Source organism: Amblyomma americanum, chromosome 2 (assembly GCF_052857255.1).
Source record: "Amblyomma americanum isolate KBUSLIRL-KWMA chromosome 2, ASM5285725v1, whole genome shotgun sequence".
Taxonomy (NCBI): Eukaryota; Metazoa; Arthropoda; class Arachnida; order Ixodida; family Ixodidae; genus Amblyomma; species Amblyomma americanum.
Genome location: NC_135498.1, coordinates 79,755,309 through 79,779,608, shown reverse-complemented (window position 1 = coordinate 79,779,608; position 24,300 = coordinate 79,755,309). Strand labels below are relative to the sequence as shown.

At 46.3% G+C, this 24,300-nt stretch overlaps 1 protein-coding gene across 9 annotated transcripts in view; it reads right to left on the bottom strand.

The window, feature by feature from the left end:
- The window catches only part of LOC144121469 (phosphatidylinositol-3,5-bisphosphate 3-phosphatase MTMR3), a 59,460-nt gene extending 45,586 nt beyond the window's left edge, over window positions 1-13,874 (bottom strand). For 4 of the 9 annotated variants that reach the window (XM_077654685.1, XM_077654686.1, XM_077654689.1 and 1 more), the window contains exon 1: window positions 13,600-13,874. In XM_077654685.1, coding sequence (XP_077510811.1) covers window positions 13,600-13,739 — 140 coding nt within the window. In that variant the 5' untranslated portion in view covers window positions 13,740-13,874. Of the gene's footprint in view, window positions 1-9,915; window positions 10,052-12,742; window positions 12,897-13,599 lie in introns of those variants that run through there. The other 5 variants (XR_013312622.1, XR_013312621.1, XM_077654690.1 and 2 more) reach the window with 3 other exon arrangements.
- Window positions 13,875-24,300: the final 10,426 nt, after the last annotated feature.

Sequence of the window (24,300 nt, the reverse complement as noted above, 5' to 3'; positions counted from 1 at the left end):
TCAAGAATTCCTGCTTGGCCTCTTCGCTCGTGAGGTTTACCCTCAAGAGATTGTCTCTGACCACGGACCTCAATTTTCATCGATGGCCATGCAAACCTTGCTCCGCGAACGGGGGATACGCCATTGCTACTCTTCAGTGTACCATCCCCAAGCTAATGGACTCGCTGAACGATTCAATCGAGTGCTTAAGTCCTACATTCAGCTAGCTCTGTGCGAGTGACGCGACCTACGTACAGCGATTGTGGACTACCTCGGTGTCTACCGCTGCACGCCCCATGCCACGACAGGAATTGCACCAGCTGTCCTACTTCATGGCCGGTTGCCCCGCACAAGACTTAACGTCGTAGGACTGCCGGATCAGTCCTTCTCAATGGATCCGACAAAAGCGCTTAAGCTTTTGCGGCAGAGGCTTGACGAGAAACAAGCGCAATACAAGCTTTATGCGGACCAGCGGAGTGGCGCCCAGTGTCGTGACTTTCAGACTGGCCAGTACGTGCGTGTCCGCAAACCAAATGTGCGAGGCAAACTGTCAGCTCGGTTTTCGGAGCCTCGGAAGGTTGTGGAACAGCGTGGACCTGCATCCTATCTGCTGGATGATGGGCGAGTGTGGCACTCGTCCAAGTTTTCTGCGGTTCGCCCAGAAGTAGTTCAGCAGCAACTGTCCCCCTCAGATCCAGCGGCCCTTTTCGCTGATATTTCGCCGCCTATCGACGGCATCCGAATGCCGCCGCCCAGTCCACAGTCCGGAACCGTGGTCCAGGGTCCTTCTTCGGACGCGCCTTCAATCCATATGATGCCAGCCGTTCCGCCCGCTCCGGAATCGGCAGCCGCTCCTCAACCCTCGCGTAGTAAATCCACAGCGGCAACTGCGGCTTCACCTCCTGCGCCGCCTCGCCGAAGTACTCGCAAAAAGAAGCGGCCCGCATGGTTCAAAGACTATGACATCCGCTAGACATTTTGTTTTTTTTTAAGTGCGGCGGAAATGTGATAAAGATGAAGTGTGGCAAGTGCGCTGCACGCACTCGCGCGCATGGGGGGAGAGAGGACGACGAAGTAGGAGAATACAGATCGGCTCGACCGTATGCTACGTGTACTGTTTCATTGCTAATTATCATTACTACGATACAACACCGCCCATGGATGGCGCCCGAGGCCGCGGGTCATCATCATCTTTTCTTCTGTCGCGAGCTTCTGCTACTGTACTTCCGCTCTCCGTATCGGCATCGGTATCGCCAGGTCTAACTTTGTTCTGTTCTGGCTGTCAAAGCATGCGTTTTTTGGTGGTTGTGTTAGCGTGGTCGCTCGGCATAGTTGTTGCTCTCGTGCGCTGTCGTTCTTCACTTTTTCATGAACTGCCTCCGAGCATTGTCACTGTTGCACAATGGGCAAGCACCTCAACAGCTACACGGCGGGCTTTAAACTGAAAGTAGTGGAGTTCGCTCTCGAACACGGCAAGCGTGCCGCGGGCAGAAAATTTGACGTGGACGAGAAGTGTGTCCGGTGGTGGTGTGGACAAAGGGATGCGTTGAAGAATACCAGCTCCAAAAAGCGTGCTTTCCGAGGCAAGCCATGCAAATTTCCTGAGCTAGAAGAAGAGCTGCTATGCTATTCAATGGAAGTGCGGAACAACGGCTACGCGTTGACAACAGACATGCTGCGCGTGAGGGCACAAGCCTTGGCGCGTGCTAAAAGCATACCGCACGAGGACTTCAAGGCTAGTGCCGGCTGGGTACGAAGATTTCTGAAGAGGAAGGGCCTATCATTTCGGCGAAGGACCACGCTGTGCCAGCGGCTGCCCCCCGACTACACCGACAAGGTGCTCAGCTTTCAGAAGTATGTCATCGGTCTGCGTCGTGAGCACAACTATATATTTTCGCAGATAGCGAACGCCGACCAGACCCCCGTGTGGTTCGACTGTCCCGAGAGCTGCACAGTTGAACTGAAAGGAAAGAAGAGTGTTTTCGTGCGGACAACCGGCGCAGAGCGCCAACGGTGTACCGCTATGCTGTGCGTCACCGCGGACGGGCCGAAGCTGCCCCCCTATGTCATCCTAAAAAGAAAAACGATTCCTAAAGGCGTTTTCCCCAAGGGAATTATTGTAGTTCGCGCCCAAGAAGAGGGCTGGATGGACGATGAGCTTGTGCTCGACTGGGTAAAAAGCGTTTGGGAGAAGCGCCCAGGCGCCATGCTGGCCCGACGATCGCTCCTCGTCTTGGACAGCTTCCACGGTCACTTGACGGGTAGGGTTAAGGAACGCCTGCGCGGTATCCACACAGACATGGCCGTGATACCGGGCGGCCTCACCGGCATGCTGCAACCCCTGGATGTAAGCGTCAATCGGCCTTTTAAGGTTGAATTTCGAAGGCAGTATTCGGAATGGATGGCCAATGGCAATCACGACGAAACGCCGACAGGGCGGCTTAAGAGGGCACCGCTCGCGACTGTGCTTGGATGGATTTTGTCCGCGTGGAATTCCGTGTCGACCGACATTGCAACCCAGAGTTTCAAAGTGACCGGAATTTCAAACAGTTTTAGACGGGACCGAAGACGACTTTCTGTGGGCTGAACATTTACCTGAACACAGCACCAGCTCGGAGTCTGAAGACTCCGTGAGTGATGCCTGAACGGTAAATAAATGCCGCGCATTCCAGATTGGTTTGCTTTCACTTGAAAAAAAAAAATTTTTTTGTCGAAAATCGAGTGTATGGGCCGCACCCCGAAATTTGCCCCCCGAATCTGGGAAAAAAAGTGCGGCCCTTACACGCGTTTATATGGTAGATGAGACACCTCATATTAGGACTGAAACAGAAATGGCTGCTCAAAAGTGCCTAACACTAATCATGATAATGAGCCCACTTAACTGCTGCCTTTTATGCTAAGCACCAACAAGCATTTAAATTTTTATCCCATCATCTATACGACATTACACTAAATTACAGTGCTTTCGTTCCTGTCGTTCAGCTCACCTCCAAATTTCATAAATGTATTTTGTTTTTCTGCACAAATTTTTTTTTCTTCCAATATCTGCCCAATTCCTCCTCTCCTGGGACTTTTTCCTCTTCCTAATACTCACCGCTACCACCCTCTACCCCTTGCACAGACTACCATACAGGTGGTTATCATACACGCTCACCTAACTCTCTGGTCTCCAATAAAAACCTTCCTCTATTTCAATAGCCCAGTATGCCACAATGCGATATCGCTGGATTCGAGCAGGTAAAAACCTAAGCACAAAGCATCAATATACAGGAGGAGAAACTGGACTCTCTGGCAGAACAGAACAGAACCACAAATGCTTGCAATACATATTGTAACTATAGCCTAGGTGGTGGCCAACACAGGACGCCAGGTAGATATCCTGTTACTTAGTTTAGGGCACTACTACTGCTACGAACCTAGATAAAATACACAAAAGAAAGCAGTGCGCATCGTTTTCAAATGAGGTTCACGACGCACACACCGAGTCCATTTTTGAAAAACTGGACCTCATCCCATTACCAAATCTCTACAATTCCGTGTTTGCCTCATGCTACCAGACCGCAATGATAACAACCATCATCTCAAAGAATTGACCATTTGTGGAAAAGCGAGCGCCGCCTGTCACGCAAACAGGGAAGCTTCATTGGCACTTTTGGTTGGAAAGGGTTCTCAACCAAACATGTGCAAGGCACCTTTCAGCAGTTCACGTGCGCTTGTTTTGCTTTTTGTTGGAAACGTGCGTTTGATAACGAACGAGGATGATGGAGGATGAGAACATCCCATTTCCGTTTTTAGAAATGGGGCGGAGCGAAGAGTTTTCGCATTGTAGCCTGAAAAAGGACCATGTGTGACAATACCTACACTCTGCTACCTCAACGGAACACCGAATGACCAAATGAAAATGGGCATGAATGTGCGCCTATGCGCAGGCGAGTGTAACAATATAATGGGATGCACTTTCCTAACGCGCACAGACGTTTATGTTCGCACTTCCTTGACAGAGCAGGAGTTTCCAGTAACTTCATGCAGCACCTTTTGCCACAGGCCACACTTAACTGATTAGTAAACGACCCGTTGTACTACATCAATCACGGCTCGTGCTGATACAGCAGAGCATTGCTTTGCGTGCTAACAGGCCGCTGGAGCATTAGAATGCGCGGATATAGGCGAGGTTGCGCTCCGGCGCATGCTTCCGTTGTTCAGATAGCACAGCTTGACATTGTAGCATTTATGGTGAATGTTCATACTAGCATAAATAATTTGGCTGTCACCGAATACGCACGTGCGTCGATAGCAAAACTCTTCTAGAAAAACCGAGCTTTTGCGCCTTGTATCTCGTCGTGGCTTTCATTACGTCCAAATATCGCTGTTGCAAAACACGTGGTTAGTTTAGTTAAAAATGCGTTGCAGTTACATGGCAGTTACGTGGCAGTTACAGCTCACATTAGTCGCCACACTACGGCGCTGGAATGCATGGCCGGCTCATGTTTTCCGACAAAAACCAAATCGCCTACAGAGGGCACCAGATGCGCTTTCACAGCGCATGCGCAGAAACTTTTCTGCAAATGGTCAATTTGCAGCTATGAAATTATGGCACAGTGCATATAACACAAGAAACACAGAATGGCAGTTACCATACACACGAACAAATTACGCTCAACAGATGCTACTCTACACGTTACCGAGTGTATTAACTTTCTGAACATTTTGCTCATTTCCAAAAATGTACTCTTCACTTTTTATGACCTCTCCGTGATTCTAGTTTACATGTATATTATCACTTTTTTCTCAAGTTTCCAATCTTGTGTGCAATTCCATAATATCAGCCTTGCATTGTGGCCAGCTTTTCCACTTTTTTTTTTGCCTATTTCACTTGCATTGTAATTCTTGTCTTGATGTTAATGTACTTGTGCTTAGTTTTGTTTTTACTGCCATGTGCTTTCTATTTTTTGTTTGTTTTGCACAACTTGCACGCACTTTCTATCATGTTGGCTCTGCGCCGCTCTGCCACCTGCAAATGGGGTGCAGGCCTTTGTCAAGACTTTTTAGGCTTTTTGCTTGCCCCCCCCCCCCTGAACATCACACCTGTTTAGTGGACGTTGATGATAAATTAATCTGACTTTAACTTACTTTATTTCGCAGATTTTTTGCAGTGTATCTCAATAACATTCTTAAGCATGAGAGAGAATTTAAGCAAGTCAGCGCATGTAAAGAACAACAGCATGGGATACCTGCATTCAAAGACATGTGGTGCAATCTTATGCAAATTCATTTCCACCACATTTGTAAGATATCTGGTTGTCTGCTCATTCCAATGGGAAACTAGTTATGCCTTGTGCATGCAACAACTCCCATGAACCCAGGACTGCACAGCATTGTTTGAAAGTCCTAAGCTCATAAAAAGTGGTGCACACTGACATATGTGCATACCGAAATCATGTATAAAAAAAAGGTTGTTACTTTGACTATTACAGCTCACACAAATAAATTTGTGCTGTCAAATAAAGCTTCCCACTTAAAACACACACTACAAAAAACATGCTTTAGAATCGCATAACGAATGCCAAGAAGAGGGATCCAAATTTGAAGCTTCATAAAGTTTACAAGAGTAGAGGTGGCCTAGTTGCTCGCTCATGCTTCTTAAAACTACGCAATGTGCATGGACAAAGACACAAGGGGGAAAACACAGAGTTGCCCGTAGGTTCATTAAAATGCTGATGCTTTCTCATTAGCTCTGCTTTTTTGTGAGCTACCAACCTGAATGCATCATTGGAGCAGTACACACATTCACCTTGCTCAGCTGTTAACAGAAATCAAGTTTTTCTTAAGTGTTTCAACAGTGGAAGATGTTTTAGAGAAACTGAGGATTGCAGAAACACTGCACGTCACAATGGCCAATGCCTTGCTTCTTTCCAATCTATATACATTCCCTTTCTTGACCACTGCGCTGTGGTGCACCAACATGCCAAGTTTGCCAATATTACATCACTGAGAAAGCGTGCCAGCAATGTGCCACTCCAGTAATGTCAATGACCTGAAGAAGCAAAAGGCATTTTAGAATAAAAATTCTTAAAGAACCGGTAACATCAAGTATGGTTTATGGTAGTCATACGTCCCAAAGCGTCTCGGGCTATGAGGGATGCTGTAGTGAAGGGCTCCAAAAATTTCGACCACCCAAGGTTCTTCAACGTGCACTGACATCGCATAGTACACGGGCCTCTAGAATTTCGCCTCCATAGAAATTCGACCACCCAGGCTGGGATCGAACTCGCGTCTTTCGCCGAGCACCATAACTACTGATCCACCACGGTGGCCTGGTAACATCAAATAGCTAGACATGATGTACTGACACTCTACCCAGGCAAAGCATCGCAAAGTACTGTCACACCCCTTTCTACACAATTTTTTTCCCCAGATACCTGTCTATGAATGCAAGCTAACATCGCTAAAAAATTTATTTACTTTTAATTGAACCTAGATAGCAAAAGAAAAAAATAAAGGTAAAAAATTCTGAGGGCACTTGAGTCTGCTTAGGTGGAAGAATGCGAAAGCATGTGTTTTGAGGAAAAGAAGGGTTTTTGAGGACACCAAGTCTCAGATCTGGACATCTTGGTGGACACCTCCACTGCACCTTAAAGCATGTAAGTGAAGCTGCATATGTGATCAGTCTGAACCCCTGTTGCAAGTCTCAGAAAGCATGCAACTGAAGGTGCATTTGTCATTGGTCCGAACCCCTATCGCAAGCTAGTCTCCAACTTGTCTAAAACATATATGCTATATGCAAAGAGAAATGCTAAGACACCACACAGAATGCTGTACGACGAACTGTTGATCAAAATTTTGGTGAATATTCAGGAATACTGCCATCACATCCGCTCTTTGGTTCAAGGCCAGATGAAACACACGCCCAACAAGCTATGCAAGCTAGTAGTAAAGCGTAAGCCGACGCCGCTCACCGATGCGCCGCGTTCAATGGGCACACATAGCGTCGACGCCTCTCCCAGACCACCTACGCGACTTTGTTTGGAAACTTGGTTGGGCAGTGCTGCCTACTTGTGATCGGCTAGAGCGGTGGGGTGTTTTACGCTCCAGTACCGGTCCGAATTGCCCGCTTCTGGAATTTAATCGCCACGCTACAGTCACCTGCATGGTAGCGCGTCTTTTGGCGCGCGGTTCATGAGGGATTCCGTGGGCAGGGCATTTTGAGCTTTGTCTCCCGCGGCCGCTTCCCCAGCGGCCGTTTTGCTCGCCTGTTAATTGTTGCGGGTCTTTCTAGTTTATGGCGCAATCGATGCACCGCGGTCGCTGGTGGCTTTAGACGCCGTGCTGTGTGGCCAATACTTGGCTGTCTTCGAAGGGAGCTGATCAGTTTCTTGTCAGAGGAACTCTTTTTCTTGTAAGAGGAAGAGTTCCTCCAGCAGTAGTCGTGCCCATTCATTTCTGTTCACAACTATCGTCTTGTCCTGGTCCTTAGGCCAAACTGGCACTAAGTTGCCTTTTTCTTTATTTCATTTTTTATTTTTATTTTTCCTCCGTGTCCGATTATTACTGTTTCACGCTTTTGTGAATAGGTATGCTATCCCATCTTAAATCGCTCACAAGCAATTCCTGTTAGTTGCTCAAAGATGCTTATGGTACCTCTTTAATTGGCTCGCCTTACATGCTTAGCGTCATGTCTACTTGTGAATGTCAGTGTATCCGGCAACCTTGGCATGTGTACATATGTAAATAAATTTTTTTCCAATCCGAGAAGTTCAAGCACTAGCGTAACATAATGCTCATTAGTACTGCATACTACTAAGCAATGAATAGCCTAATATATTCAGTGAACATTACTGTCCACAAAGACTGACACAAGAACAAAGTCAGTGAACTGACTATTACACATAAAAACATAACTGAAAACTGTTCTCAAAAGTTCCATCAATCAGCATGAGCATCATAAACACACACAAATACAGACTACCTTAGTTTTGTGTGCAACATATGCAATGCTGAGTGCCTAAAAAAAAAAAGCTTTACAGCTTAGCATTCTTTTTTTTTTTTTTTCAGCTCAGTTCAATGTTTGATGTAGAAATGGTCACTTCATGAGATCTTTGCAACAAATACCTATGCCGTTAATTAGTTTTCCTATGTGCTAGTACGAAGCCCGATCCTTCAGCACCCTTTACGAAGTTGCTTTGCTTCTACAGTGGAAACAGAAATGCTTGTTTAATAACCTGCAATATCGGGAAGAACACTACAATAAAGAGGTATTAGTACTGCATAAATAAACTTGAAGTGAAAGCAGTGTGAGTTTACAGCATGGCTTAGAGTAGCCATGTCTTAGAAAGGTAATAATGTTTCACTTATATAAAAACTAAAGATCGCTGATCGGGCAAAGCACTACAGCATGCAATGACTGGTTTAAGGCATTTATAAGTGCAAACAAATAAATAAACTGTGGTACCAAGCAAATCAGTGCAAACATTCTGGTGAAATTTTGAAAGCAGTGCAAGTCTAACAGATTCCACTTTTATCACGCTGGGCTCCCTTCACTTCAGGAATGAGCTCAGGTAAGCTGAATTCTCTTCTCATAAGATGAAGAACTTGGACCTTTAGAATAACGGCCTGAGGGGCGAGTTGGTGCATGATGAAATGAATGGCATGTCCCTTTCTTGTTAGTGTCCTTGTGCTGCCGTTCATTTCATCTTGGACCTTTGTTTAGTTTCACAAAAACACAACAAAAAAAACGGACGATTTGGCGTGGTTAGGCCAAATGCGAATTACATGCATTAGCACTTTGATTTTCACCTCGATTTGGGTTTTCACGGTTTATGGGGGTTTAACGTCACAAAGCGTCTCAGGCTATGAGGGACGCTGTAGTGAGAGGCTCCAGAAATTTCGACCACCTGGGGTTCTTTAACGTGCACTGACATCGCACACTTCGGTTCCGGTTCGCAGCTCGATTTTCAAGGTAAAGCAGGCTTCAGACTAAGATTGGCGAAATCGGTGAGAGGGGCCTTGGTGCTAGAGCACTCAAAAAGGCTTGGTTAACATGAAACACTAAAAAATGTGTGTATTGTGATTAACACAAACTCTAGCAGTACAACACCGGCTAGTATTCCACGGCACCATTAACTCGGCCATTTAATTTGTGCTACCGTGCTGCATTGCGAAAGGAAAGGCAATGCAACACAGACTGCAGCAACACAAAAAATGGCGACAGAGCAACTATATAACCTGCAATAACTAAAGGGTTAGGCCAGGTGCTGTGCGAGATTCCTGAAAATACCACACTTTCAGTATGCTTACCGAGTGCCTCTTCGTTAATTCCCCTTAACTTATGCTTGCCTCATTGCCTATATGGTTGAGTGGAACTCGATATTTTGGGTACTTCTGTTAAGACAAGCTTGTGACAAAGTGTATACAGACGATATTTTTCAGTGTACAAACAGCTATGTTTAGGACCTCCTTGCTGACAAAATCCTTGCAGGATTGAAAATTAAACTGGTTCACACACAGGAAAAACACAGCTGAGCCATTTATATGGTCCACACTTTCCCAACCCTGCGATGGAAACAACTCATCACCAGCACGCAAGACAAGTCACTTGCCAGCAATGACTGAAAACTGGTTAAATGCCAGGTTAATAAATTCCCAATGTTTATCTGTGGCCAGAAACATAACGATAGGCTACACACACCTAACTTCTTCACAACTCCAAAGGCTGCTGATTTAAGCAGTTCCAGGTGATAAAATGACAAATGTGAAATATGATGCATCACAAATACATTAATGTGCTGAAAAACAAAAGTGCCCTCTAGTGCACTACAACACCCACCAATAACACCCAGCAATGAAGTGCTACTCCGCGATTTATCACTTTGCGACCGCTTATCGCGCAAAACTCAAGACAGCTCGCATGTGATGATCAAAGTGCATTCAGGCACTAACCTGATCCAGATCCAGATCAACGCAGCCATAATTCGAAACTACTTCCCCTAAGCATCCCTCCAGGCGAATGCTCCTGAAGTGTGGTTGCGCTCTTCTAGGTGCTTCAGAAATGTCTTATCTGCTGCCTTTCTCCGCTGGGACGATGGCTATACATAAAAACCTGACGCGACACCCTGCACATGTTGTGCCCTGATAAGATAGAATGTATTGAAAGGGCTTTGACTTTTCCTGCATGCAGCAGACACTTTGTGCTTTTTGCAATGTTTACAAATGGTCACTTCAGTGGATGGAAACACACAGCAGAAAAAAACAAAATTTTGAGTTTTTAAACTTCAATATGCTAAATAGAACAGGTGAAATAAACCACTTATCACAGAAAATAATGAAATTATAGTGAGGGAAGAAGCAACAATGACCTCAGCTTTTGCCCCAGAAACATCCAAACAGGAAACCTCCTTTCAAAAAACTTGAGCAGCTGATCCTCTAGCTAGGCAATACCAGTGGTATGGCCAATAATCTCTTCTCAGAGGAGGGTTGCAATATTTGCCTTAGAAAAACCCGAAACAGATGACAGCAGAAAAAAAACAAAATTTTGAGTTTTTAAACTTCAAAAAACTAAAAAGAAAGAAGAACTGAGATAAGCCACTTATCACAGAAAATAATGAAATTATAGTGAGGAATGAAGCAACAATGACCTCAGCTTTTGCCCCAGAAACATCCAAACAGGAAACCTCCTTTCAAAAAACTTGAGTAACTGATCCTCTAGCTAGGCAATACCAGTGGTATGGCCAATAATCTCTTCTCAGAGGAGGGTTGCAATATTTGCCTTAGAAAAACCCCAAACAGATGACAATACAAAGCTAATTTTCTACACAGTGCCATAAAAGCAAAACAGGGGGACACAGCTTCAGTGTGAGGACAAACCTCCTTGTGCATCTGTAGATCAAACTCCATGAAAAAGAACAATTGTGTGAAAGAGCATCCGCTCAGAAATGCAGAGACTAAAACTGGGACTTCACTGGGACACTTGCTTTGCCGAGCTGATCCACCAAAGGACTAAAACTGTTGAGAAAGCACCGACTTTCGGGGTTCCTTCCAACGTGTAACACCTCTCAGGTACACAATTAAGTCTACTGTTTCTTGTCACACATACAGCACATATTTATGTGGAAGTGTTCACACAGCTCCTGGTGGAACTTACGCATACCCACAAAAAGAAAGACACAACAGAAAGGAAGTCTGAAATTACATTTCGCTGTCGACAGAATCCCAACAGCAGCAGCTGAGCACAAACTGCCACAGACACAGCTACGTTACTAAAAGCTCTTGGAAGCGGGGGGGGAAAAAAAAAAAGACTAACGTCGACACATAGACAGACAGATCTGTTGCCTTTCTTTTAGTATCCGGAAAAGGCCGGCGCGCAATCAGTTTTTGTCTTTTTTTAGCTGTCGCTTTTTCGCAACATGACACATCGCGGCTCACGATAAACAGATGAGTCCGCGCACCCGCACGGTAAACAGTACTCGCCGGCCGAACAGCTTTTCCATACACCACGCGCGCACCTCAGCGCCACGAAAAGTTTTTTCAAGCCGCGTCGCCTAAAGAACGGCCACAATGCAAGAATTTATTGCAGCGAGGCCGGCTCTGCACCTGAACAGGCCCAGGCGGGGGGGCTGCGCGAGAGAATGGAGCAGCGCGGCGAGCGAGATCTCGGCGGTGTACGAGTACCACGCGGGGTGTCCTCCAAGGAACGAGACGACGTTGGGGCGTACCGCCCTCCACAGGCTTCCACAAGGCTGCGAGACCCGCGCGGGCCGACGGAAAAAGGAAGCGAGCGTTCCCCCTCCTAGGGTTTCCGCGCGCGACACGGACGACCAGAGACGGATGCAAGGCCGCCGGCGCAACTACTACACACACATCGGCCGGCTAACCGACGCTACGATTACGATTGAGTCCGGAGTGCCGCGCGCCCAAAGAAATAAAATCGTGGGAGGGCACAGGCCCGCGCGCCGCACCCCGAAGAATGCGAATGCAGTTTCTCCAGAGTGCCGCCTCGCTGCTGAAGGTCACTTCGCGAGCGCGCCCGCTCCTTCACCTCGCGCGCAGACGCAGCGATTTTAGTTGTTGTTCTTTACGTCTTCCCTCCCAGCCGCTCTCCTCCCTGGGCTGTTTGTTTCCTTTTATTCCCCGCCCGGTATCGGCGACGAGAAGAAATTAGGAAGCCGCACACTTTTTCTCCGGCCCGATCGCTGATTCCAGCGATGCCTTTCGACGACGCTGGCCAAGCGTAACAGACCGAAGGAAGCGAACAGTTCTATTGGCACTGACGTTCGTGACAAGCCCCTCGAAGAACGCGTACCCGCGAGCGGGAAAGGTTCAGCTGTAAGGATGATCGAGCCTGTCGACAACTGCAGTGCATGCACTGTGGAAAACGAATGAACGACTGTCAACTACCGAAGTGCTTTTGTGAGGCACTGCGGCGCCCCATCTCGATTCTGGCGGTCTGCAGCCCCCATGTAAACAACCCCCCTGCCACCACCAGCCGAACGCCGAGGAAGAAAGCGTTCCACAATGACCCACTTTCGTCGCGACGGCTACGTCGCCTGGACGTGCACACACTGCACGGAGCTGAAAACGGCTTTAAAATCGTTTTTCAAAGCAGCAAGATCACTGCTGTTAGCTTTCCAGTAAAATCGAGCCCCCCCTTGGTTCCAGTCGCAACGATAAAAGCGTCGGGACACAGCGGGCCTCTGCAGACAAGTCATTCATGAGCGACATACACAGGGACATAAAGCCTATATCAGGGCTAGCTTGCGAGAAGACTTACCTCGCACGTCAAGTAGCTCAGATGTGAGAACAAAAACTGAATTCCCTACACACGGTAGTTAAAATTTTGCTTATTATCATGACGTAAATAGGGCCCTAGCAGAAAATCGATTGCGGTCCATGAGTTACGTCACATCACAACAAAATCCTTCGAGAACGCTCAGCCGCCAGATGGCGAAATTGTTAAGTGATTTGATAGACTTCTACCGTAGGCTAGAAATAAAAATCAAAAATATACTTTTAAAATAACGCTTTCTATCAAAATTATCACAATATTGAATAAAGTTTTGTTAATTTACTACACTATTAGTGAATAATTTTTGCAAAATTTTTAAAAAGTTATTACAAGTTAAAATTGAACCAGTTTATGCAAAATGACATAACGTGCTTATTTAGTTGCATTAATATAGCAAATAGTTTGAAAGAAAACTATTTCGTTGTGACCTGTACTTTACCGATCTTTGTGGCGCTAGTCACGCTCCTGATACAAGGCTACAACGAAGAGCTGTTGTTTCTATCAGCTTTTCCCTCCATACGCCCACCTCGTCGTATTCTCGCGTTCCCGCGATGCGCTTCATGGCGTGTTTACAACTCGCTACTGGAGTTGCTGCGCTTTCGAGGCAAGTGCCCACATTCGCAGCTTTCGCGTCGCGGAGTTAAAGTATTCTGGAGAAAAGCCGGCTATACTCGGCGATCAGCTGCCGCGCGCGGTAAGCGATCCTCTCTCTTCCGAAGTCGTCACTCCGACGGAGAGAAGGCACTGCGCTGTTCCGCGAAAAAGACACAAAAGTCGTTCGAGGCAGGTCCGTAAAGCGCATGCGATGGCGAGTGACCAAAACGCCTAGTCGTCGTACGCACCATTGGGATTCGCCCGTCCCTCGGCAAGTGATGACCCTGGCGCCCAAGGCCAAAGTGGAAGTGCTGGTCAGGGGAGTCACGGCGGCCGACGACGATGCTCTCATCAACAAGAAGCTTCCCAAGGAGCTGCTGCTTCGCATCTTCTCCTACCTGGACGTTGTCTCGCTGTGCGCCTGTGCGCAGGTGTCCAAACTGTGGCACGAGCTCGCGCTGGACGGCAGCAATTGGCAGAAGATCGACCTCTTCAACTTCCAGACGGACATCGAGGGACCCGTCGTGGAGAACATCTCTCGCCGATGCGGTGGTTTCCTCAAGAAACTCAGCCTGCGCGGCTGTCAGAGCGTTGAGGATGCGTCGCTCAAGACGTTCGCCCAGAACTGCAATAACATCGAAGATCTGAACCTGAACGGCTGCAAGAAGCTGACCGACAGCACCTGTCAGAGCTTGGGCAAGCACTGCAGCAAGCTGACCTTTCTCGACTTGGGCTCCTGCTGCCAAGTAACAGACCTGTCGCTCAAGGCGATCGGCCAGGGTTGCCCCGCGCTGGAGCAGATCAACATCTCTTGGTGCGATCAGGTGCGTTGCATTTCTGGTTTTAGCACTGCCGCAGGCAGGAACGCTTACTGATCTCGAATCTCTTGTTCTGGCAGAGCGCAGTGGAAAGATACAAGGAGAGACAAAGTCGTCGAGTTGTATTAGGAATGCACATCTTTTTGCAGTGTCTGATCACCATATCCCTTGGTTGTAAGCATGCGTCCTATAGTGCAGTAACTCATTCTTTGTATACAAGCGGCATCCAGTGCTTGCAAACACGGGGTTCTTTTTCCTGCAGTAAGAAAAATCTTTAAATATTTCATTGCAGATACATCCTGCATGGTTAACCTTAGTCAGTTCACTCACTTGTAGTTTTTTTTATTTTTCATTACATGCGTAGTCTACAATAGTGTCTCCTTAATGCATACACCTCTCCATGCCCAGGTGTCAAAGTATGGTGTGGAGGCACTGGCAGCTGGCTGCCCAAGGCTGCGGAGTTTTGTCAGCAAAGGCTGCCCCCTGGTCAATGACGAGGCCGTCTCCCAACTGGCACAGTTCTGCGGGGGCCTGCAGACTCTGAACCTGCATGAGTGCACCAACATCACCGATGCAGCGATACAGGCCGTCAGCCAGCACTGTCCCAAGCTGCACTTCCTCTGCGTCTCCAACTGCGCACACCTGACGGACGCTGCACTCGTCTCTCTGAGCCAGGGCTGCCACACACTCTGCACGCTTGAGGTCGCCGGCTGCACACAGCTGACAGACAGCGGATTCCAAGCGCTGTCACGCTCCTGCCATGCCCTCGAGAAGATGGACCTCGAAGAGTGTGTGCTCATCACGGACAATACATTGCTTCATTTGGCCAACGGCTGTCCAAGGTTGCAGCAGCTCAGCTTGTCACATTGCGAGCTCGTGACAGATGAAGGCATCCGGCATCTCGGTGCCGGAGCCGGCGCTGCGGAGCACCTGCTTGTGTTGGAGCTGGACAACTGTCCACTGATAACGGACGCGTCGCTGGAGCATTTGGTCACGTGCCAGAACTTGCAGCGCATTGAGCTGTATGACTGCCAGCTCATCACGCGCGCTGGCATTCGCAAGCTGCGCAGTCACCTACTGGACTTGAAGGTGCATGCCTACTTTGCCCCTGTGACACCTCCGCCTTCGGTTGGGGGTGGGAGGCCACGCTACTGTCGCTGCTGTGTCGTGCTCTAGTCAAGGGAGCAGAGTCAAGGGAGGATTGGTGCTTTTAGGAATCGCTTTTTGCTGCGGGTTCGAAGTTGCACGGAGGTTATTGTTAAAGCGTTGACAGGCCACTCGAAACATGTTTTGCTGGTGACACAGTGGTATCCTGCCATGCTCGACGGTTTTTGTTAGTTGATTGGCAGCGCTTTTGGTAACCCGGTTTTGAGCGCGTTCTGTTGGTCCAGATGTAAGAACTTTTTTCTTGCATGTGTAGACCTGCCCACTCATTGCATTTTGGTTACCGTGACGTTAGAAAGCACTCTTTGTTGTTATCTTTTTCTTTCTTAAAAAAGTTTTTTTGAGTACCTTTATGTTGGCACATGCAGTGCCATAGGAGGGTACAATATTAATCTGGCATGTTGTCTCGTTGAAATTGGCAAGAAGTTTTGATATGTAAGCATTCTTTGCTTTTTTGTTTTCACCATTGCATTTATGACTGATGGATGGATGTTTCACTTAATGTGTAACCTTGTTAAATTTAGAAAGTTGGCAACCTGATTGTCACGAGTGCCACACTGAGGCATCAGCTGTAAGCTTTGGTATGCTGGCAGAGATAAGCAAATTGGAAAATTATGTGGTTTTTACCATGTTTACAGTTGAATAGCATGGTTGCCTTGACAGCAGTGTTAACTGTCTGTTAAATAAGTTGCACGAAATGCCATTACAAATCATTGCTGGACTTGTGTTTATAAATTTTCTCCCGAACTGATAAGAAAAATGCAGTTAAAACATGCTGCACTCTGTCTGCATTCTCCAGGGCCCGAATTAAGCATTTTATGTGCTTGTTTCTTTGAGGAAATAATGGTTGGAGAGCAGATTTATATTAAATGTTAAGTTGCATTTAATTTGTTTCCAGTTAATGCTGCTATTAGTATTGGTTTATGTACAGTATTACAGCCATATTGTGGTAAATGCCTCACTGTGTAAGGATCCAAAATTAGCATCTTTTAATTTTTCTCTCATTATGGGGACGACTTATCTAATATACTGACCAAGATTTACTTAAAACAAAAGTGTCAATTTCACTTTTTTACAAAAGACAAAACTATACCTGTAGAAATATGATGACCTGATAGGCAAGTGATCAGGCATATCATGAGCAAACACAATTTTTAGTCTGTTTGGCATTTCTCTCCTAAATATTTGTGAAAGCTTCAGTTTCGAACTCATCAGCTTTTTGTGTTTCTGTATTCTACCATTTATGCCGACATATTTATGGCACTTGGCACTGACATCTATTCCGGCTTTTGTATTAGCCTCTGTAGGTAGGCCTATAATCACTAGCTACTCATTTCACTAATCACAGGCGTGGGAATGCAAAAGATTTATTTGGAAGGCAATAGAGAGCTCTGGGGACCGCTCGCTTTGTTCATAACAGGGCCTTGCTAGTGAGTTATGCACTGTCACGCTTAATATGACCTACAGCGTGCAGATGCTTGCTGGAGTGCACTTCTTGGTTGATTGGTTGAGTTGATATCTTGCATCAGCTTAATGCAGCAAGAGCTGATCACATTTAACTTACAATTGCAGTGCACACCATGTTTGGCCCTCACAGTGTGCACACAGAGAAACCACCAGATATATTTATTATGTGAATAACAAATGTATGAGTACTGTTGACCACTTGGCAGTTCTACTGATCTGTCCATGTCACTTGTAGTGACATATTTTTACTCTTGCATGTTTATCTTCCTTTCTAGCACGTTATCTGACTGCGCAACTGGCATAGCCTGCCATTACTGCAATAATCTGAGGCAAATCTCTTCACTTACACTGTTTGCTAGGACATCTGTGCTATCTATGAGTGACTACCTGGGTGGAGAGTTTGCAATGTGTAAATGACTCAAAAAGGGTGGCTCTGTAGACAGTCATTTGACTTCTATCTGCTACCATCCTTATACTGTTGTCTCATTGTTGGTGACAGGGGCTCCAAACACACTGTTTGCTGGAAGGCTGGATGCTAGTTAAACATCCTGCATTTCAAGATGTAGTATTTGAAGTGGTAAAAATTTGACCTGTCGGCCACATTTTTCAGCACTTTGTATGTTACGACTTTGCGTCACGAGGGCTACCTGCACAAATAGCCAAAGTTGCTTGAGTAACTGCTAGATAGCTTTTATACGTGGCATACTTGCTGCTTCTGCTGCTTATACATAGTACTGTATCGAGAATCTCAGTGCTGGATGCTGTCCGTGCTTCCTGCCAAGAACTGCATTACACCGTGTTTAGCACGGACGGCATGAAGCTAGTTGAGAGTGCATTTATATTGCAGTGTTTTTGCTATACATCGTCTGCTTCAGAAAGCTTTTCTTCAAGTGCAACTACCACATCTACGCCCTCTCTTCTGTATTCCATTTGTTGTACTAGTGCCGCATTTTAGTGAAAGCATGAAAAATTTTTCTCTCTCTGAACTGAGCCTAATGTCCTTGCTCTGAGCTTATTCTATTGTAAATATGAGCATGGCTTGCTTCTTTTCTTCAGTAACTTATGACTTAATGTGCTTGTAGAGAAACCACATTGTTCTGACTTGGGTAGGTGGTAATGTAATTTATATTTTGCTCACGGTTTGAGATGCAGTAAGGATTGGGCTTCTAGAATATTATAGATTGCAGAGCGAAATGTTGTTTCGTAGCAATTAACAACACTAATTTTGATGCTCTGGTGGTGAAAAGCAAATTGTATATTAAATATCATGAACTATTTGTGATGGGGAGTTTGAGTTGAGAAAACTTGGAACATGTTGTGAGTGTATTCACAACACATTTTTCATGAGAGGATGTCTCATATAAAATGCTGAAGCCGCTTAGCACATGTGATATCATCGGTAATTCACATCATTCTTCATTTGCTGTGATTATTTTTATGCGTTTCTTATGTGCTCATTTCTTTTTTCTAATGGTCATGATACAAGCAGTCTGATGGTTATGTATGTATGGTCTGGAACAATAGTGTCACAACACAGTTCGCAAATTTTTGTCCTCACGGGCTTTTAGCAAGCCTTTCTGTACTTGCAGTTCCTAATGTGAATTATATTTTGTGTTTCTAGCAAGCACTTGTACTGATGCATTTTTGGCCATGAGTACTTTTACATGTCAGAGCAAGAATGTATGAACAGTAATTAGAAAATACAGTGGCATGCACGGAAAGAAATTTCAAGTGATGTTTTGCTCCCAGAATAATTACTATAGGGGAGCGCTTAACTTCAGAATGGACAAAACGGACAAAACAACACGAAACACCGAGCGCAGATGTTGTTTCGTCCGCTTTGTCCGTTCTGAAGTTAAGTGCTCCCCTGCAGTAATGAACGATCAACTAGCCCGTTTTAAAGCACTGCTGATGTTAATTCCTACAATAATCTGAACGAGCTAATTCATAAGCCTCACTGAAAGATGAGTGCTTTCTAACATTTAATTCTTGTCTGAATGTCACTGGGAATGTTGAATGGCTACAGATGTCTTGATATGAGTGTTTTAGAAAAAAATCTGAGTAGAACGATATTTTGTGTTGACAGAAATAGCAATCACTTATTTGAAACAAATTTTCTGGTACAGCAGGTGGTGCACTTTGATATGATGAGGGCCGGCATTGAATGAAGCTACTCATAGTATGGAAACAAAATCTTACAGCTGGATAGTTAAGGTTGATCTATTGCTGGATGTAGCTTGAACTTGTTTTTCATGTGTGCTTAAATGCCATGATAGTTGACACAATGCCATTAATATTGAAGTTATTGCTGAAATTAATCTTTTGTTTCTTTTCTCACTAAAGCCCACTTCCGGCTTTTACTAGCTGCAAAAGAAAAAGAAGTTACTACATAGAGTATGGAAATCGATTTTCACCGATTGCATTGATTGCAGTAGCTTTTCGGCTCCTGGAAACCAAAGTATGATGATTTCTTCCATCTCTAAAGACAGAAGTCTGCTGTTGGCGAGGCGTCAGGCTTAGTTTTAGATCCCAATGGTTGGTTTAAAATTTAGAAGTGGCTCAAAGAACAGAGGATACCTGTAAGGCGTGCTTCTCACAAATGTTTTCTACCCAGTGTCCAGATCAAGTGGTACAACTTGAGTGATGCTGCCATGTTGCAACATGCATATGTTTTGATTTCATGGTCATCATTTATTATTTACTGCTGGCTTGATTATCGCGCGGTGTTATTTACATTTAGGCCACTTTGCACTGCATATCAGTACTGGTGCAGGTAGCATTTCTCTGCATCTCGGCATATTTGTTGTCTCATCTGCACTTTGGTGGTTTAGTAACAATTGGATGACATGCTTAACTTGGGGTTTTGTCTGGTGTACGCACTGATCATGGTGTTTAATAGATTAATTTTGGCATTGAGACCATCATTGCAAAGACAGTGTAGATGTTTTAATCTCCACTGTTTAACACAATACGGTCTGCGTTTCTGCATGTGTTGGAATAAGAATGTGTACACCTGGCATTGCTCTGCTCAAAGGGACAGCTCAGAATTTTTCTGCAAGGGTTCTGTTAAGATGCCTTTTCAGTTGATTAGCTTCAAGAGGACCAAAAGTGTAGGGGGTCTCTCGAGTAATGCGAGCCAAGAGTTTAAAAATGGCACTGCATGCTGTTGGTCTGAAACTAAGCTGAAATTGTTGGCGCTCATGTGAAGCAACGGGAATATTTACAATAGGAGTGTCTTTTGAAAATCCCGCTGACTTGAAGTTGCCCTCCTCTGTTGGCTGTTAACATGGCGCATTATGGTTGGTACTGTCACTATCAGTGCAGATAAATGTCTAAAGCCTTGTTCTCTTGAATAGCTTACACTTTATTTCAAAGTACGGACAAAAACATTCAGGATAAGGCGACTTTTTCAAGAATTGCAGGAGTGCTTTTGGTTTCTTTAATTTCTCTTCAGTTTTCTAATTGAAACTTTTTGTATGCCTCCAAATTTTAACATACTATAATTAGATTAAGATGAATGAAAACGTGTTCCTGTGTGATATGGCCAGCCAACACCTGGTTTGTGTAATTTAAGGTAGCACATATTTAAAGGCCCTTGCCAATAAAGTTGTCAGTGCTCAAGAATCTGTGCTGTGTACTTAATAAGTGATTGTCAAGTACTGGAAGTAAACAACTATTTTAGAAACAGTTATGTTCACATTGAGAGTGCATCACTGCAACAGTATGCTTGAGCATCAAATTAGGTCTGTAACAGATTAAACAAATGTACTAACTTTAAGCCTTGATGGACTAAAAAAAAAAGTCAAATAACGGATGCAAACAGAACCTCCCCCTGCTGTATAGCACAAAATATTAAATATTGACTTTGTATTCTGCGATCTGCCAAACACAGCACTGACTTTTGGATGAACCTGTCTACAAAGAGGAGGCCAATGATGTTTCATAGAAATGTGAATTGTACCACATCATCCGACATCGTGTTTGCCGACACATTTTTTCTCACTGTAGTTTGCACACGCATGGAATACCATGCACTGCCAAGAGATTGTCTGTCTAGAGTAGTTGCACTTTCTCTTATTTTTCAGTTCTGAGAAGAACAATCAGTGATGGGAAGTGCATTACTGAAAGTCGAAGCTGAGGTAGCTGATGTACCAAAACAATATCTTGCATTTATGCAAACAGCTTTCAGTACTTATGAGAACTGAACAAGAATGTGTGGTTGTTGCTTTAAGGGGAAGTTTTTATAGTATCTTATTTGCAACCCACATGTGGTGGTCTTGAAGTGCCGGTGGTGCCTCCTCTGTTCATGGAGAAATAAATTTTCTTTTTCTTTGGCTCTAGCAGCCAGGATCTGAGGGCTGCACGTTGACTTGTAGCTGTCGCACAATACTCCTCACCCGGCATTTTTTTTTCACGACACTACAGGCCATTGCTTTTTGTTTGATGCGAGACATTGAATAAAAGGCCTTAAAAATGCAGAGGTTTTGTTGTGGCTGTTTTTTGGTCCGTAGGCGTTATTCAGAAATGATGATCAGCCTCTTAGCTGACGGTAGGTGTAAGCCTGAAATGCATGTTCTTCAAGCAAACATATTTCAAGATCTGCTGAATTCATGCGACAGATGCCTCACAAACTTCGGACGGGTTGCCCAACGAATGCATGGTTGGTTGCACTAACCCTTTGGCCCTAATCAGATATTTTAGTTCAAAGGAAAAATAGTTGAGATGAAAGATGCCCAGTCACTGACTTTTCAGCGTCGTGAAGGAATTGGTTATGACACTATATTTAGAGCAGCACTCCGACACCGATGCAAAAAATAATTAGTTGAACCTTGTCATAACGAAGTTGAAGGGGCTCGGCGATTACTTCGTTAAAGCTGTAGCTTCGTCGTAGCCCGTGTCAGCCTAGCTTCCAAGGGGAATCTATCGTTATATCCATTATTACGTTATAACGAGGTTTGACTGTATTCAGGTTGTAGCATGCAAGCAAAAGTTTGGCCGCTTTGAAAATTCAGAATAAAGAGACCAGACAAATTCGCATTTCACTTGCCCAGTGCCAAGATTGGGCACTGCCAACCAGAAGCATCTTGCATGCAATTCTTGCCTTTCTTCTTTCCAAGGGAGTGTGCAGCTGCGCATTTAGATGGCGGCATTGTTCTGCGTACATGCTGCAGACAGGGCAGGGGCTACTAACACGACAAAGAAGACTCTCCGATGTGTCGTCGTAATTCATTTGGCTTTGGTAGGATCGGAAAGCTGCCATCATTTCCCTCCTCCTCCTGTTCAGCTTTTCTCTTTGAATTTTTGACCTGTGTCGACCAGATTTTTTTGTTTTTCTTTCACCGCCTTCTTCGTATCCGCAGTTTTAACAACAGTGCTCACTTCCGTGATAGTTTGAAGCAAAATAGATATTGTCATCCCTAGTGTTATTCTTGTTAATTTTCGATTGCTTTTACTGCTTCTTTTAAGTTTCTTTATCATGTGGAAAGCTTATGACACTCGGAGACATCATATTGTTACGGGGATGTTACGGCGGTAAGTCTATATGGCGGCTGCTCTGAGAAGGCCAGCACTCAGCTCAGAACCGAGCGCCCAGCTACCAACTGTCAACGTCGTCGTCGTTCCGCGCACCGCCACTTCTTCGTTCATGATTCGTCCACTTGTAACACTATCCCCCTTGGCTGAAGGCAACGTCCCGGTGCGTGTTAGGCGTGCGATGTCGATGGTGGGTGATAGGGCTTGAGGCGAGCTACATGAACGACTTCGGACTTCAGTGGAGCGGACGTCGACTTTGGGTGCAGCGGTGTGATTTCATACGTTACGTCGGTCACTGCCCGTAATACACGATAAGGACCTGTGTAGCGCGGCAGAAGTTTTTCACATAACCCCACACGACGGGATGGGAGCCACAGCAGGACGAGAGATCCGGCAGGGTATCGCACATCACGGTGCAGGCCATCGTAGCGGTGTTGTTGAGCCTCTTGGGAGGCGGAGAGCTTGTGTCGAGCAACCTGGCGGGCGGCGTCCGCTCGGGCGATAGCGTCATGCGCATATGTAGTGACAGGGCCAGCTGTGGGCAGCAGAGTGTCGAAGGGCAGTAAGGGGTCTCGTCCAAAGAGAAGATAGAAGGGTGAGTAACCAGCGGTATCATGGCGCGAAGAGTTGTAGGCGAAGGTGACAAAAGGCAAGCTTATGTCCCAGTCCCGGTGGTCGTCGGATACGTACATGGCGAGCATGTCTGTCAGCGTGCGGTTGAGACGCTCCGTAAGGCCGTTCGTCTGACGATGATAAGCAGTGGTGAACTTGTGACGAACGGAGCACGAACGAAGGATTTCGTCAACAACTCGGGAAAGGAAGCAGCGGCCACGGTCGGTAAGGAGTTGACGGGGAGCACCATGGTGTAATATGACGTCGTGCAGAAGGAAGTCAGCGACGTCAGTGGCGCAGCTGGTTGGAATGGCACGAGTGATCACGTACCGCGTGGCATAATCGGTGGCGACGGCAATCCACTTGTTCCCCGTGGAGGACTCCGGGAAGGGCCCAAGTAAATCTAGCCCAACACGAGAAAACGGGTCGGTCGGGATGGGGATCGGCTGCAGGTGTCCAGACGGCAGGACAGCGGGCTTCTTTCGGCGCTGACAGACGTCGCAAGCGGCGACGTAGCGTTGGACGGAGCAGTACAGACCAGGCCAGAAGAAACGCCGGCGCACGCGGTCGTACGTACGGGAGACACCAAGATGACCAGCCGTAGGTGCGTCATGCAGTTGTTCGAGGATAGTGGACCGTAGGTGGCGGGGAACAACGAGCAAGTGCTCAGCGCCATCAGGTCGCATGTTGCGGCGGTACAGCGTGTTCTCGTCCAGCAAAAACCGGGCCAGAGAAGTGTCACGGCGGTCGGTGCTGAGGCGGTCGATGAGAGAGGTGAGGGTGGGGTCCAAGCGCTGTTCGTCGGCAATGTGGGAGAGGTCGGAGATGGAGAGGACACAGGGATCCGACTCGCAGTCTGCAGAAGGAGGATCGACGGGATAGCGGGACAGGCAGTCTGCATCTTGATGGAGGCGACCGGACTTGTGAACCACGGAAAAGGTGTATTCTTGCAATCGCAATGCCCACCGGCCAAGACGGCCAGTAGGGTCCTTGAGAGATGAGAGCCAACACAGGGCGTGGTGGTCGGTTATAACAGTGAATGGGCGGCCGAACAAGTATGTGCGGAATTTTCCAATGGCCCAAACAAGAGCCAGGCACTCGCGTTCTGTGATGGAGTAATTCTTCTCGGCGGAAGAAAGAAGACGGCTGGCGTACGCAATCACGCAGTGCTGGCCGCGTTGTCGCTGAGCAAGGATGGCGCCAATTCCGTGACCACTGGCATCGGTGCGAAGTTCAGTCGGGGCAGACGGGTTGAAATGGGCCAATACAGGAGGGTTGGTGAGGACGGCGATAAGGCTGGAGAATGCAGTAGCCTGCTCTGGGCCCCAGGAAAAAGGAACGCCTTTCTGCAACAGA